Source organism: Lepidothrix coronata, unplaced genomic scaffold (assembly GCF_001604755.1).
Source record: "Lepidothrix coronata isolate B3197 unplaced genomic scaffold, Lepidothrix_coronata-1.0 Scaffold130, whole genome shotgun sequence".
NCBI classification, from domain to species: domain Eukaryota; kingdom Metazoa; phylum Chordata; class Aves; order Passeriformes; family Pipridae; genus Lepidothrix; species Lepidothrix coronata.
Genome location: NW_016690310.1, coordinates 1602029 through 1616965, shown reverse-complemented (window position 1 = coordinate 1616965; position 14937 = coordinate 1602029). Strand labels below are relative to the sequence as shown.

General features: G+C 38.3%; 1 protein-coding gene across 1 annotated transcript in view; it reads right to left on the bottom strand.

Moving 5' to 3' along the window:
• The window catches only part of PRMT3 (protein arginine methyltransferase 3), a 60903-nt gene that overhangs the window by 23204 nt on the left and 22762 nt on the right, over positions 1 to 14937 (bottom strand). Inside the window, exons 10-11 of the mRNA XM_017826809.1 lie at positions 8072 to 8150; positions 2883 to 3070 (exon numbers count right to left, since the gene is read on the bottom strand). Of these exons, the coding sequence (XP_017682298.1) occupies positions 2883 to 3070; positions 8072 to 8150 (267 nt within the window). The remainder of the gene's footprint in view (positions 1 to 2882; positions 3071 to 8071; positions 8151 to 14937) is intronic.

The following is a 14937-nucleotide window of genomic DNA, read 5'->3' as shown; positions in this document are numbered from 1 at the left end:
TTGCAGTCTTCAGACTCACTCCAGGACAGTCACCTCACTCTTGCATTGGGGAACTCAGGGTTGGACACAGCACTACAGAATTCACCTCCCTGGGGTACAGCCAGCTCCCTGGGGTGCAAGAGAAGATGCATCTCTCTTGAGCTGCTGGTCCTAAGTCTTCTTCCTAACGCAGTCCAGGAGGCTGCTGGTTGTTGCCTTTGCCACAAAGGTGTGTTTTGCTGGCTCATGGTCCACTTGATGTTAACCCAAATTCCTCTCTGCAAAGCTGCTTTCCAGCCAGTAGGCCCCCACCCTCTGCTGGGGCTATTCTTCCTTCCCCTCTGCAGGATTTTGCACTGCAGAAATTGCAACTTTCATTTCGATAGTCTAATTTTTTACTTTTCTATCTATCTGAAATCAGAGCTTTCATAGAAGAATAAGATTCAGTTTTCAGCTGTTCATAACAATTCCACCAGATCTTTTCGCTGTTCTTTAGTTTACGTACTTAGTTAAAAATGCTTTATCCAAAAATATCATATACTGCTAAAGTTAAAAGCATATATGTAGGCAATCCAGGAGACTCCTGGAATGCATGGGGGATAACTTCCTGAGCCAAAAAACAGACAGCCCTATCAGAGGGAATGTGATACTGATGGTCACCAACATAGGCAAACTAACTGGGGACATCAAGACTGGAGGCAGCCTGGGCTGCAGTGATCATGCACTGGTGGAATACGCAGTCCCAAGGGATATGGGTCAGGTAAGGGGTAAAGTTAAGCCCCTGAACTTTAGGAAAGGGAGTGCTCAGAGCTGGCATGTATTTAAGGAAGTCTCCCACAGTGCACAAGAGCTGGTAATCCCCAAGAGCAAGAAACTGAGTTCACCCTCAGTAAGCTGAGCGGTGCAGGTGACACACCTGGAGGACAGGTGTGCCCAGAGGGGCCTGGACAAGCTACAAAATTGGGCCTCTCATGAGGTTTAACAAGACCAAGTGCAAAGTGCTGCACCTGAGGGTGGGGAGGCCCTGGCACAGGTTGCCCAGAGAAGCTGTGGCTGCCCCATCCCCAGAAGTGTCCAAGGCCAGGTTGGATGGGGCTGTGAGCAACCTGGTCTAGTGGAAGGTGTCCATGGCAGGGAGGTTGGAACTGGATGAGCTTTAATCCAAAGCTTTCTATGATTCTTCACATTGCCTCATCTTCCTTAGGGAATGTTTTGCTTCCAGAAAAGTTACCTTATGAACTATATAAAACAAGCAGCACCTGATCTGAACAAACACACCAAAGTATCTTCTGCAATAATCATAATGATAAATTGGAACATTTTTAAACTTACCCTACAAAATATAGTCCATTTGTTCTGCGGAATGGCTATTGATTCAAACAATTTACCTATAATGCCACTGTTGCTCAACTCATCAATTTTACTACTTTGCATTGAAACTCCAGCAAACGAGCACATGCATTGATTTTGAGTTATTTTAAAAACCATGATGGTTAATGAGAACAAATGAGCATAAAGCCATTAAGCACAACAGTTATGCTACAGGCTGCATGATGATAAAATTTGCTAAGCCCATACCTCTGAGCTGGACAGTGACTTCTCATGAACAGCATATGTATTACAAAGAGACATGTGTGCACTATTACTAGTAAAGCATTTTGCTTCTGAAACGACCATGGCTTATAAACTGCATTGGACATATTTAACTTCAGTTATTGTTATCAACACTCTTCAGGCTGATATGTTGTTTTAATTTATTTGCTTGCCTAACAAACCGATCACTCACTCATTGCACCACCAAACCTGTCAAATGGCAAACAGTTACTACTTAGATTCTCGACCTCGGTACCTTTGTTTCATGCACGTTCATTCACTAAGGCTGGAATTTACCTTCCCTACTATGACAGGACTATAAAGTGTATTTCAACAATTGAGTCTCAGCACTTCCTTTATTTGAATACCCAGTTCAGAAAACCTAATACCTTTAAATCTTCTCTGTAATAAAAACATAGACAAGAAAAGCTTAAGTAACTTGCACTTGGATATATTTACAACTAAGCTGCACCTCCCCTGTTTCAATACATTTAGACAGAAATTACCTCCTTGTTAAACAGGTAATTCCCACTGAGGGCAGTAATATTACTGCTTTGAGTGCTTTATAGTAGAAAAGTAACTATATGAACAATAATTAGAATACCATTGTGGCAAAACGTTCTTGGTCTAGAATAGCCCTTCTCTCAATTGATCTGAGCTGTTCAAACTATTACTAATCACAAAGTTCACCACAAGTTCAAACTAGTCAGTGCTCTGGAACATGTGGATGTTCTCTCATATGAATCACTACCAACTTTGCTGCTATTCCTCATCATAACACTGCCTTACAAGAGACAGGACAGAAAAGCAGGCATAAATAATTCAGGAAGTACTGTAGGAACTACTGCTCTTTCAGCCCTGGTTATTTAGCTGGATGAAGCTTTGGGTGATAGTGAGTGATGGTTCAAAGGACCTGTAACACCAGCTATCTTAACACAGAAATAGATAAGAAGCCCCTTTGCTCAGTACACTGGGTGAAGAGGGAAGCAAAGTAAAAGAAGAGACTATATTACAGTTTACATTCCAGTTCCACAACTTGTAACCTACTAAAATGCAAGTTAATTTGGGGTTGGATAGAAGAAAACATTGGACAGAACAACTTAAATATGGGAAGACTACTAAAAGCTCAAAGTTGGTAAAAAAAAAAAAGCAACTGATACAAATCTTCCAGTCTTAACAGCAAGAACCTTATTGCATTTGTATCATTTTGAAGATGCTGAAGTTTGTGTGTGCCACCTGCATTTTTTCCCCCTCCCCCATAAACCAAGGAAACTTCTAATCTGACTACTATTCATTAAGTAGTATGGTACCTTAATGACACTGGCTGAAGATATCAGTGTGTTTGGATCCAGCACCTCAACAACAGCTTCTGGAATTACAGCTTTCTTCATACAAGACATGTTGAAGCCATATACATCTTCCCAGAAAAGTAGCTTGTCCATATGTTTATTCATATCCCCAACAGCTACCAGACTAATGGTGCAAATGTCAGGATAAACTGTAAAAGAAAGAGAGTAGTGAAATTTTATTTTAGACACACATAAAGAGGACTTTTTTTTTCTTTTCTAAGTGATTAACATCTTAAAAGAACAAACAGAATAAATTTTTTTAGCTCTTGGACAAGACACTTTTTCTGCTACTTTACTTTGTAGAGTTCCATTAGTCCTCAGAGAAGACTAGACACAAAAATTTAATAATATTTCCTATTCATGACAAAACACCTTTGTAGTTGAAATCCTACTGCAAGGAAATGATCAGAAACTTGATGTCTGAAGAAAATAATTTGGAATATCCTATTCTGGCTTCTATACAAAGACTGATCTAAAATATATTTAATAAGTGTAGGCAGACACTCAAAAGGAAAATTCAGGTGAGGGCTTTGCAATAACAAGAAACCTCTTTGAAAAGACCTTACTTCCAGAAAAGAGTAAATATTCTTACTCAAGAGTTTTATTCCTTTTTGTTATCAGCTCTAGCTGACACTTGCCTTACAGCCTAAAAAATTATTTCTGGGTACTGGAAAAGAATAACCACTTTTCTGTCTGCACCTGAAGTGTAGGAAGTGAACCAACAGACAGCAGAGAACCTCATCAACTCCCTCCCCCCCACTTTTAGGATAACAACTATCATTCTTACACTATCATTCTTTACATTTGTGCCTTCCTTTCTCCCAAGAATATCTTCAGAAGAGGTAACTATTTACAGCTTTTCCAAAAGTAGTGGAAGACTGACATTTGCCTTTTCAACAGCTGCCAACAAAGTCAGTCAACCTCTTGGCAATCTCAAATGATTGGAAAACCCACAAAGAAGAGTTGCTATGAACATGGCTGTCTATAGCACTATCAAATAGTAAAAGAAACTCAATTTATATTTAGCAAGGCTTCTTTTCACAAAGACATTCCCATGGTTTTTTTCTTAAGAGTATTAAAGCCTCTAAAGCCACATACATTGAATTCTGGATCTGGCTTCAGAACAAAACGCCTGCTAATAAACACCTTATTTTATTTTATTTTATTTTTTATTAATACATGAATGTGGCAGTGTTAATAAAACTGAAGCTAAGTTTCTCTTTTCCTCCCCAAAATCTGGTGAACTGTAAAATTAATTTTGTCTTGTGCTCTGTTTAAAATTATAGCTTAGCAAAATGGATATGGAGACATCATTGGTATGGCATGGTAAGTCAGAAAAGCAGTACCTCCTGCCCTGTACAATGCTGAAGACAGAAACAACAAACTGAAATAAGACCTTTCATATAGCCAGAGTAGTTGTAGCCTAAACAAAATAAATCTTATAAATATTGATGATAGAGAATAGTTTTTTTTAAAGAAGCTTTTTTTTTGTTATATAAAGACTTGAAAGTAAACACACTGTCATCTTTCTCACTTTCTGACTGTTTAAAACAGAATGAATAAATATCAGCAAGTTTCAATTGGAATCCTATCGGTAGGCTATTATCACCCCTACTTTGCAACTGAGGAACCCTGAGGAGGTTTCTCCAGGAACAGCCTACAATTAACTCAGCAGTAAAAAGGCAGTTTGATGAGAATTCAAACAGGAAGACATTCCAACTGCCTTGTCTGAAACAAATCCCTTGGTTCCAGCACACCTGACAGCTGTCACACAAGCACAAAACATCAACATCTGGTGGTAGGAGTATTTGCAGGGAGATTCTGGAGCCATCAGTAAGGGATGTCTAATTCTCAAAGCTTTCATGCTGCTGTTACCTGGTGTAACAACTGCATCACACTTGGCTTTACCTCACAGCATTTCAAACCTTCAAGAACCACCACCGATGCTCCAAAAATTAAAAGACAGTGTGACACGGACAACAAAAGCAAATGAGAACAGCCTTTGAGGGACTATTTTTCAGGGAAACAGACTTAGTAGGATGCAGTTGGTATGGTGAGAAGAGAGATGAAAAGACTGGCAGTCTGTAAATAGGCAGTCCCTATTTACAGAAGACACTTACGTGCTAGAAACAGTGCAACAAAAATGAAAACCACAGTAACAAGTGATCAAATACTTTATGATCTTCCTTTCTCAGACTAGCTCTAATTTCTGGGACATTCTGTAAACAGAAAAGAAGTTTATCAACCTCTATCAAGCATGAAATATTTGAACTGGATCATAATCAGTTTATATTAAATCTCTTTGTTCATACAGTAAATCCTTAAATCAGCAGTGGAGCTCATGATCGATTGTACAAAGTGCACAAGAACAAGGACAAATGTAAACACTAAATGCTCCAATCTAATCTGCATTTTTACTTTAGTCTATTAATAGCAACAAAAGTAGACAATGTCTGTTCAGACTTCACAAAAAGAAACCTGTGTTCCACCAACAGGGCTCAGGTAAAGACTGCAGTGATACATTAACTTCTGAATTTACAACCCCACTCACATCCAGAAGCATATGCTATACTGAGGTTTGACTGGAAATGTAAGCAATGTTATCTAAAATCAGCCTAAATCATCAAAATATTGTAGAGTTTTGTAAATGTTTAAAAGCATCTGCACAAACTGCATTTGCCATTTCACCACTATCCTCAATTCCCTTGGAAATCCTCTGCTCCTTCTGCAGCCCCGTAACACTTCCCTGTGCAATCCTGACAGACTTGCCTTTTTTTTTCCTCATTCAGCCTTTAATTTAATAATTATTCCTCCTTGCAGGTGAAATGAGCAAAATGCTGATTGGACAGAAGCACGCACTCCTCAGAGCTCTCCCAGATTCATCGCTTTGACCATCTGTGTCCTTCTCGACTCGGTGCCCACAACTCATCCGTCACCAGGAACAGCTCACGTGGCGAGCAGGATATGACGGGAAATCCTTTATCCCTCAGCAATGCCTCACAAACTTCAGGACGCTGAAGGGTAAGGCAGCAATCCTCCAGATACACAGAAATAACTCTGTGTGAATACCACCATCGTTTTGATGTGAACAAGCAAACGATATTATGTTTTGAATGACATCTTCCTTGCCCATGTCACCCCTTACCAATGTGAGCTGAAATCAAGCATGTGAAAACCCCTATACTCTAGCAACAGCTCTAAAGAACAAACAGATGGGTCCCGGGCAGCAAAAATTTTATGTTCCCAAATAAAGCTATTAAATACTGTACACATTACCCTAGACAGTTTGGCATAATCCACTTCAGCATGCCAGTAGGTTAAATTGAAGTAATGACGATATGACTGACTGAACACAAATCTAGAAATTTGGACTCTACTCCCAGCTCAATCACTGAGAGATCTGGCCAAGTCACAGCTGCTTCAGTTGCTTTTTTCAGCTTTCAAACCTCTGTAATAACGATCTTGGGCTAATAGTACCAAGTGGCTTAAAACAAAATTAAGCAGATTTAGAAGTTCTTCTGGTGAGACTTCATCTCAGAGTGAGTTCTTAGTTTTGGTTCATCTGAATTTGCAAGTGCCAAAGTTCTGCTGCTGTTCATCTCCACTGCAGGAGAGTCTGTGTTGCTAAGCTGATGGCTGAGCAGCTTTCTCACAAATCCTGGACACAGCCATTGACCTGCTAGACCTGCTGGCAGCAGAGCAATAATTGCAAGCACCTTAATGAAACAGTGTTAACGAAAATTAAAATCTGGCCTTACCAATCAGTGCCTGTACAACACTGTGTGCTTTGTGAAGAGTCAAAGAAGGGCCCAAGACCATTCTCAGACCACAAAGGATATGTGTATTGCAAAACCAGCACATCCTGTCTGCTCAAAGGAATCTTTGGGAGTCACAAACCAATAGCAAACTTACCATCAATACAGTTCAAACACAGATCAAAAAATTTTGGCTCTTTTCAGAAGGCTTTGGAAATAGTAGCTAAATACAAAATGATTCCTTATGATTTTAGGGAATGTCCTTGAATTTAATTGTGTCACAATGTAAAATTATCAGCATGTATCCATACAGACCACTCAGTGTGTTCCTGATCTGGCTGACTATTCTACATTACTGAAAACAAAAAAAGCTCTTACTCTGTCATGTTGTTCAAGTGGCTACTAAATATTCTAACACATCTCTTCTCTGTATATTCAGCTTTGTGACCAAATGTTGAACAACTGCACAAATTCCCTTTTTTCGGCTCCACTCTATAGTGTACAAAAGCTCACTGCAATCAAAGGGAAGCACTGCAGCAAGCCCTGTGACACAGTCATTAATCCAATCATTAAGTCAGTGTAGTGAAACTATGTGCATGGTTAGCACAAAGGGGGAAAAAAACCCCAGACTGATGACTACGATTGAAAAGGTCAATATGAAATACAATACTGACAAAGGAATTAGGCACAAGGAATAAAGCACGTGCAGAACTTGTGCAGAAAACTGCATCACACGAGGAATTAATATTTACTGACACTTAAAGAGTGCTTCAGATGACACTGTCTAAGCTACTTAAATGGGTAAAAGAACACTACTTCAAAATAAATCCTTTTGTCACAGCCTTACCCTCCAACTATAAAGAAAAAGAGCATATTACCACCAGGATAAACATGCTGAACTGAAACAGTCTAATTCCACTACTTATTTCATGTGGTCTCTTGTGTTTGAAACTGTGTCCTCCCCCACAACGTTCCTCTCCAGAGAAACACCCTATTGATTTTTTCTCTAATCCATAGTAGCTTACTCAAACAGTATCACATCCTACAGGATAGTATTTATTTTCCTCCGTTCACAGTTATGCAGAAACTGGGATTTCGGGAGTGGAAAACAAATGCCCACATGTGTGGGAAGAATTTGGGAGGAAAAATTTAGACTGTACTTAAGAATAAATAAGCCTGTCTATTCTTAAAAACACCATTAATTTGAGACCTTGATACCCCATCTAATGTTCTTCTATTACCCATACAGTAAATTAATGCCTTGAAGCTCATATTAATGAAAACATTTTTCATTGAGACTGGCAACTTTCTCATCCATGCATAGCTTACTCTAAGTCTCTGAGTTCATTTAGCTTCTCCCCAGAGCTGAATTTATTAAAAGAATTGAGCACCAACCTGAGCCTCCCTCTGCCAGGTACTTGTCCTTTGCATAGATGACAGAATCCAGCATTGACTCAAAGAGAAGGAAATAACCCTGTTTATAGAAGAAGGGAAAGAATTTAGAAATCATTATACTTCCTATGCAGCCTATTTAATGACTCTACAGATAGATTTTATCAACACATTTTAAGAACTTTATATGCCCGTTTGCCTCAAGAAGAGCCAGCACCTGGTGAGTTTCTCAACAGCAGCGTTGTCACTTCAAACTTCAGTTACATAAAGTATCATACCTGTAGTTTGGGATTAATTAGAGATGTAGCACACACTAAATTAATAAACTATAGACAATATATATCCAATTTACACCAATATTTACTGGAGAAGAGTCCTACAACATCAAAAGAAATCAAATTCAACTCCAACCAAGTGAAAAGCTGCATGTATTGACTTTTTAGTAATAACTGGGAGGTTAAAAAAAAAAAAAAATCCCTTTTAGTAACACTAAAACTTATTGTCAGACAAACACCAAATGCATCTTTGCTACTTCATATTTGCAACCTCGTGGTGCCCTGTATCACCCTGGGCAATGCTCACTAAGGCAGGTGGAAATAAATTGTGTACCAAAGACATTGGTTCTCTGGGTGTTTGACATCATTTAGCAGCATCTGGACTTACAAAAATTTCCAGGATAAAAATGGTTAGAACTAGATTTGCACAGGGTTTTTTTTTGTGTTGGGATTAATTTTCTGGCAGGTTAATCATACTGCTACTGGTGTTTAGAATAACTCATTGTAAGCTTGAGTGAGTCATTTTCTGAAACAGAAAAACGTTCCTTAAACATTTGAGACATTAAAAAACCCACATGGCAGTATTAAGTAAAATTAGCATTTTATAGGAAATATCCAGTTTCTCAACTACTTTTAAATAAACTGCAGATTTATGAGATATACAGCCCTTTGTTTCCCAACAGATTTACTGATTTTATACCCTTCCTGTCTTCCAAGTTTGACTATGATCCTTATTCTTAACTCAATACTGTAAACATATTTCACCTACATCCTTACAACATCAAATCAATTAAGACAAATACCAACACAGGTTTTGAATTTTCACTTAACATCTTAATTCTCATTTTGCTTAAAACACAGATTAGCCATATGGCTTGATCAGGAAAGAACAAAATGGACAACTGAAATCCAGATTTTAGACCTGCAGTCCTACAAGCCCAGTCAGCAGTAACCTAAAAAAGGAAAGCTAAGAAATTGCACCAGGGAATTTTGGATTGGATATTAGGGAAAATTTCTTCACTGAAAGGATTGTTAAGCACTGGAACAGGCTGCCCAGGGCAGTGGTGGAGTCACCATCCCTGGAGGTATTTAAAAGACGTGTAGATGTGGCACTTGGGGACATGGTTAGTGATGGGCTTGGCAGTGCCAGGTTAATGGCTGGAGACTCAATGATCTCAGAGATCCATTCCAACCTAAACAATTCTAAGATATTTTCCTCCATTTTTCCTACCCTCCCATATTTGTGTAGTAATTTTTTTGAATTTATTTTTTATTTTTGAAGTCATCATCACACACTACTGAAGACAGACGGCACTTCATGAAACTGCACTGCTAAGACTACCAAATTTACTTCAAGTTTGTGCCACCTTGGATGTTAATTTTGCCTAAGACTCTTAGAACAAAAAATGCTGCAAGTTTAGAATTGCACATAAACGTCACTACCTGCAGCTTTCAGGATCAAAAACAAAACTGGAAAACCCAGAAACTTGACATATTTGTATTCAACAAGAATATAGTGTGAAAATAATGGCCGTGTCCTCTTCTCAAACCGTTTCTTGTGGTAACGGCAGAGCTCCACTGGAAGCTTTTCTTCCAAATGTTGCCTGTTCTTCCACTGTACTGCCCAACTTCTGTAAGTCCTTAGAATAAGTCTCAGAACAAAGACTATTGCATTGTGAGTAAGAGGATTGTTAGTAAGCTTTGCTGAACAGCCGAAAAGGCCAGGAGCTCACCCTGCACCAGGCAGAGATTATTTGATACCTACAGCAAGCCAAAAGCACAGAATTGGAACCACAGTTTTTATAGTATTATTCTTACAGTTTTAAAAATAGAATATGTTTAGCTAGGAAGAATTATTTTTAGATGCCTTCAACTGAAAATGATTTGTTTTCACCATATTTTAAGTGTAACCTCTAGGACATACATTAAGACTAGTTAACAGCAAGAGTCAGTAACAGCAAGAGTCAGTCACACTTTTATGGATCAGCTCTTCACTTCCTCCTTTCTGCCCATCACCTATGTGTGCCAATCAAGTGCAAGAAGCAGAGCTGGAAGACACCCTTCCTCTTGAGAAACACAGAGAAATTCTCACCATCCTTTCCCTGACCTTTCCACTGTTGGTTCTCCCCCAGCTCCCAGTTCTATCGTCCCCTGAACTCATTACAGCCTTCCTGCAAGTTACATAAACCATCAACGGTACTGAATCAAGTCATTTATTACTTATCCCAAAGCACTGTGCTCAGTGTGCTGTGCTCCTCCGTGGTGTAATCTGGAATGTAATTTCACAGGCTGCTGCCCCACCTGTAGGGGTGCTCCTGGAAAACGAATTATACCTGACATCCTTTCCCCATGATGCTGTGGGGGCACTGCTGCTGCCACCCCAATAATGCTCAGGGGTTTGCTTTTTCTTAAGCATGTATTAATATTCTCAAAATTAATTACTCCAAAGAGATCTCCAGGATACAAATCTGTGAGCTGCAAATTATTAGTACGATTTTGATAGTGGCTAAACTAAGGCACATAAAGGGTGACACTTTCTCTGTTAAGACAAGCTGAATACACAGAACATCTTAAATGTTATACTGTCATAATGTGCATCTTCTACTAAAAAGCTGGCCATTTCCTTCTCAAAGTGAACATAAAGTTCCTTATTTTTTATAATTTGCAAAGCTGAAAGGAAATGTTCTCCAGATAACAACAAACCCCCATATAAACAGATCTGGACAGGAACAGAAACACACAGCACTCTGGAGTAACCCCTGCCCTACCTCTTGTCTGCCCAAGACACTCATCAAAAATGCTTGAGCCCACTAGCATATCTGAATCCAGAAGAATGTATTGCTACATTTCTTTTATATATCCTTTGTATCTGTATTGTGTGTTCATAACAGAATTATAAAAGGCTAACAAAGCTTTGATGCCTTAATATCCTGCATTGTTAAATTTTTATCTATGATTCAACTACACCACAGCATTCTTGCATTTATTTTCAATTTAATTCAAAGCTCCATAAAAATATTTTGCCAATGGATCAAAACATAAGTATGGCAAGTTTTTGTAACTTCAGTGCTTCAGTATTCATCATGATAAGCTTTGTGGAGAAAAAGAAATTAAGCTCTTTAAAAGTATCAAATAGTGCCATTACCATGTTTACAATAGCAAGAATTAGCAGAATTTTTGGTACAGCAGAACAAAACATGTAAAGATAGAATTGCGAAGAAATATTTAGCTACTTGAAATAAGGGTTGTGTTTCCCCTCTGCCTTCTATCAAAGATGCATTTATTATTTTCTGTAACATTACTGAACCTGGTCTGGTTCTCCAGATTCACTAAGGTTTAATACTAAATATTTAATGAGACGAAAGGTCAAAACACTGGCCCAGAGAGTGGATTTTATATTTTTTAATCCCTAGTGGTAGAAAAAAGTGCATTATTTTCTTAAGCTGAAGTTTCTAACTACAAGATTCCCACTGGCCTACAGAGTAAAACACGTTACAACATGCAACACAGATTGGACAAGAAATTATGATTTCAGACAGAAAATGTAATCTGGCATTAACAGATACACAAAACTGATGTGGCCCACTCAACGATGTGAAAAATTACTTTTTACTTGACAAAATCTCCCCAAAAGCTGTGGTGCATTTAAATGACAAGCAGCAGCTACACAAACTCTTCTGCGTGCTCTGCTGCAGCACCATTTCCCACATGCTAAGTCAGCCTTCATGCTGATCTCTCATGTATGATTTAATTTAAAAAAAATCAAATTCATTACTGACAGAGCAAGCTCACAAATTTCAGAACCACAGCTTGACTTTGCCATTATGCACACCCTGTTGTGCCCTTAAACAAATAGGAGTGAGAACACCAAATGGGAAGACATGAAGAATAGAAAAGTGATATCCATTACTGGTGTTGGCAAAAAAAAAGAAAAAAAAAAATCAAGCAAGGAAATTAAATTCCTTTACAAAAACCATTTTGCTATAAAGAAAATAAAGCATTCAGCTACTTAGTATGCTCTTCACACCAGAGTATTAAGAACACAAAAAAAGAAAAGCTCAATTCTCACGTATAGTTATAAATTATAACTGTTACATAAATAGAGCACTTGTATTAATGCACCTCCAAATATTAAAACAATAGAAAATATTAAGATTACAGAATGACTAGTAAGTGTTAAAAAAGTGCCATCACTGTGTATCTCATAGAAATAGGGGAAAGGAGGAAGGAGAGAAAAGATGGTTTCCAGCCCTTCAGACATGTTCACTTCCTAGTCCTTTTCCCTAGATCCTGATATCCTCAACCCATCATATAATTTCAAAATTATCTGAAAAAAAATACAAAAAGAAGAAAAGAAAAACAAGGGAAAAATATTAGCTATCTGACCAGAGATACGATTAAAAGACAAGAGTACTGGATTGTATCCTCAGTTTATTTTAATCTGACAGTCCACCTCTTTCTGAGTTTTAACTTGTACAAAACTGCTGCATATTCAGTACCATAAAGCAGTGCATAAAAAAACCAATTTATGAGAACACGCTGTACACTAACATCGTATTTGAGACAACCATCTCAGGCAATTGTCTCTCACAATAAAACCTCTTTACAAACAAGAAATGCAGATATTTTTCAGGTGAATAACTCTTGCAACCTTTAGTTCTGTAGTATTAGCTAGAGAAAGGAAGCAAAAGCATACTGACAGCAAAAAAAAAAAAAATCTGCACACAGATGCAGCTGTGTAGGAACATTCTAGAAAAGCATTACATACATTTTGTTTCTTTCTACATTCGTCCTTTCAATAAGCAGCCTGTGAAGTTCACGATTTCCCTACCAAAATACATGAGCAATAACACAGTCACCTTTTTTGTATCTTTATAGCAAATATTTTCCTGCCCAGGTAATTCATGTAAGTTTACAGTTTGAACAAGTAAGAGATTTTTTTGTAGGTGACCTATGGTATAAGCAGACAAGCAACACAATGTTAAAGACCTGTAGTCACTAACAATAAAATTCGTAGTTTCACAAATTAAGGCTTTTAAAGGTTTCACACTGAGCCAGGCAGGATGGTGCATCGGAAGCTTGAAGTCCTGATGCAGAGTATCGAAGAATTTTGGTCAGGGAAACTTCTACAAAAACAAGGCCAGCAGGGAGATCTTCCATAAAATTCACCCATTCTTACATTCAAATAACCTTTCTCTATGAGTTGAAGGCCTTTCTCCTCACAGACTCAGTTTGGTTGCAGAACATGCTGTGACTCGGCCACTCTTTCTTAAGGCAACGTGGCTTAAAGTGGGTGAAGTGGTCCTCCAGTCCACCTGCTCTCCCACTGTGCTCCTGGTCCACAGCACACAAGAATCCCTTGCACACTGCACCAAGGTTTTGCTGAAAACAATATACAGCTGTCTTTGGAATGGAAAAGTCTAAATGGATGATCTAAAGGTCTTTAGAAGTCTGACAGGCCCTCAATGTTCAGCAATTTGCCTTTTTGGACACCAAGAGAACAGCTCACAGCTCATCACACCTCCCACCGTGCTTTTCTGTGCTTTACACACCGGTTTTAGTTGAACACAATCACAGAGATGTCCTGCTCATGGTCTGATTTTAACATTGTCAAACACATGTACTTCGGATGTCACAAACTGCATTTAGTACATTAAAACCAGGATCACTTCTAATTTCTTTCACAGCCTTAAATAAAACCACTAAAGAGACAGTTGCTCATCACTCAGCCTCTAAACTTGGCACATGACAAAACCATATCCAGGTGAATTTAAAATGGGAAAATATTTCTTGGAAGATGGCAAGTATACGTTTGAAACATAAATTTCTACATATACACACATGCACTCACACCTCCCTGTCCATTGTATAATATTTAAGATACTTCTCTCACTTTTCCATAGTTTAAGGGAACAAATTTAAAAATGAAAGAGAAGAATAGCAAGCATTTGTGAGTCATAGGTCACTTCTGCAATTAAGAGAATAATCATCAGAAACTATTACACTGGAGATGCTCATAATGCAATGCTGCATCTTTTACAAGACACTGTTCTATGTGACATCTTTTTCAGAAAGCCTAATCTAAAAACCAACCCAGGAGAATGTAGTATTTTTCTTCTCTGTCGCCTCACGCTTTTTTTTTTCTGATTTCACATTTTCTGATGCTCCAGACACAGCTCTAAAAAAGTGTACTGTTCTACACCAAGCAAAACAAAGCTATGGCTCCACAAAAGGGTTTGATGTTTACTAATCTAAAAGCAGTTTGTTTCCTAAACAGAACAGCAACTTTTCATATTTCTGGTACAAAGAAAAACAACTGTTCCCATGAGAATTTTCCTGCCTGTCCATACAGATTCTCTCTACGTAAAGAGCCAAAAACTGACATATACTGAACTCCTTTTTCCTCTCATGCTTCAACATTTTCCACATTTTCAAGCACTTATATTCACATATTAACAGATTTCACAAGGGGGAAGGAAATGAAAAAGCAAATTCACACAAGGAAGCCAGACAAAGAGAAATCTTCATCTGCATCTCAGCAACATAATGTTCTTTTCTGAACAGTGTTGAAACAGTGTGTACACTGTCCAGCTA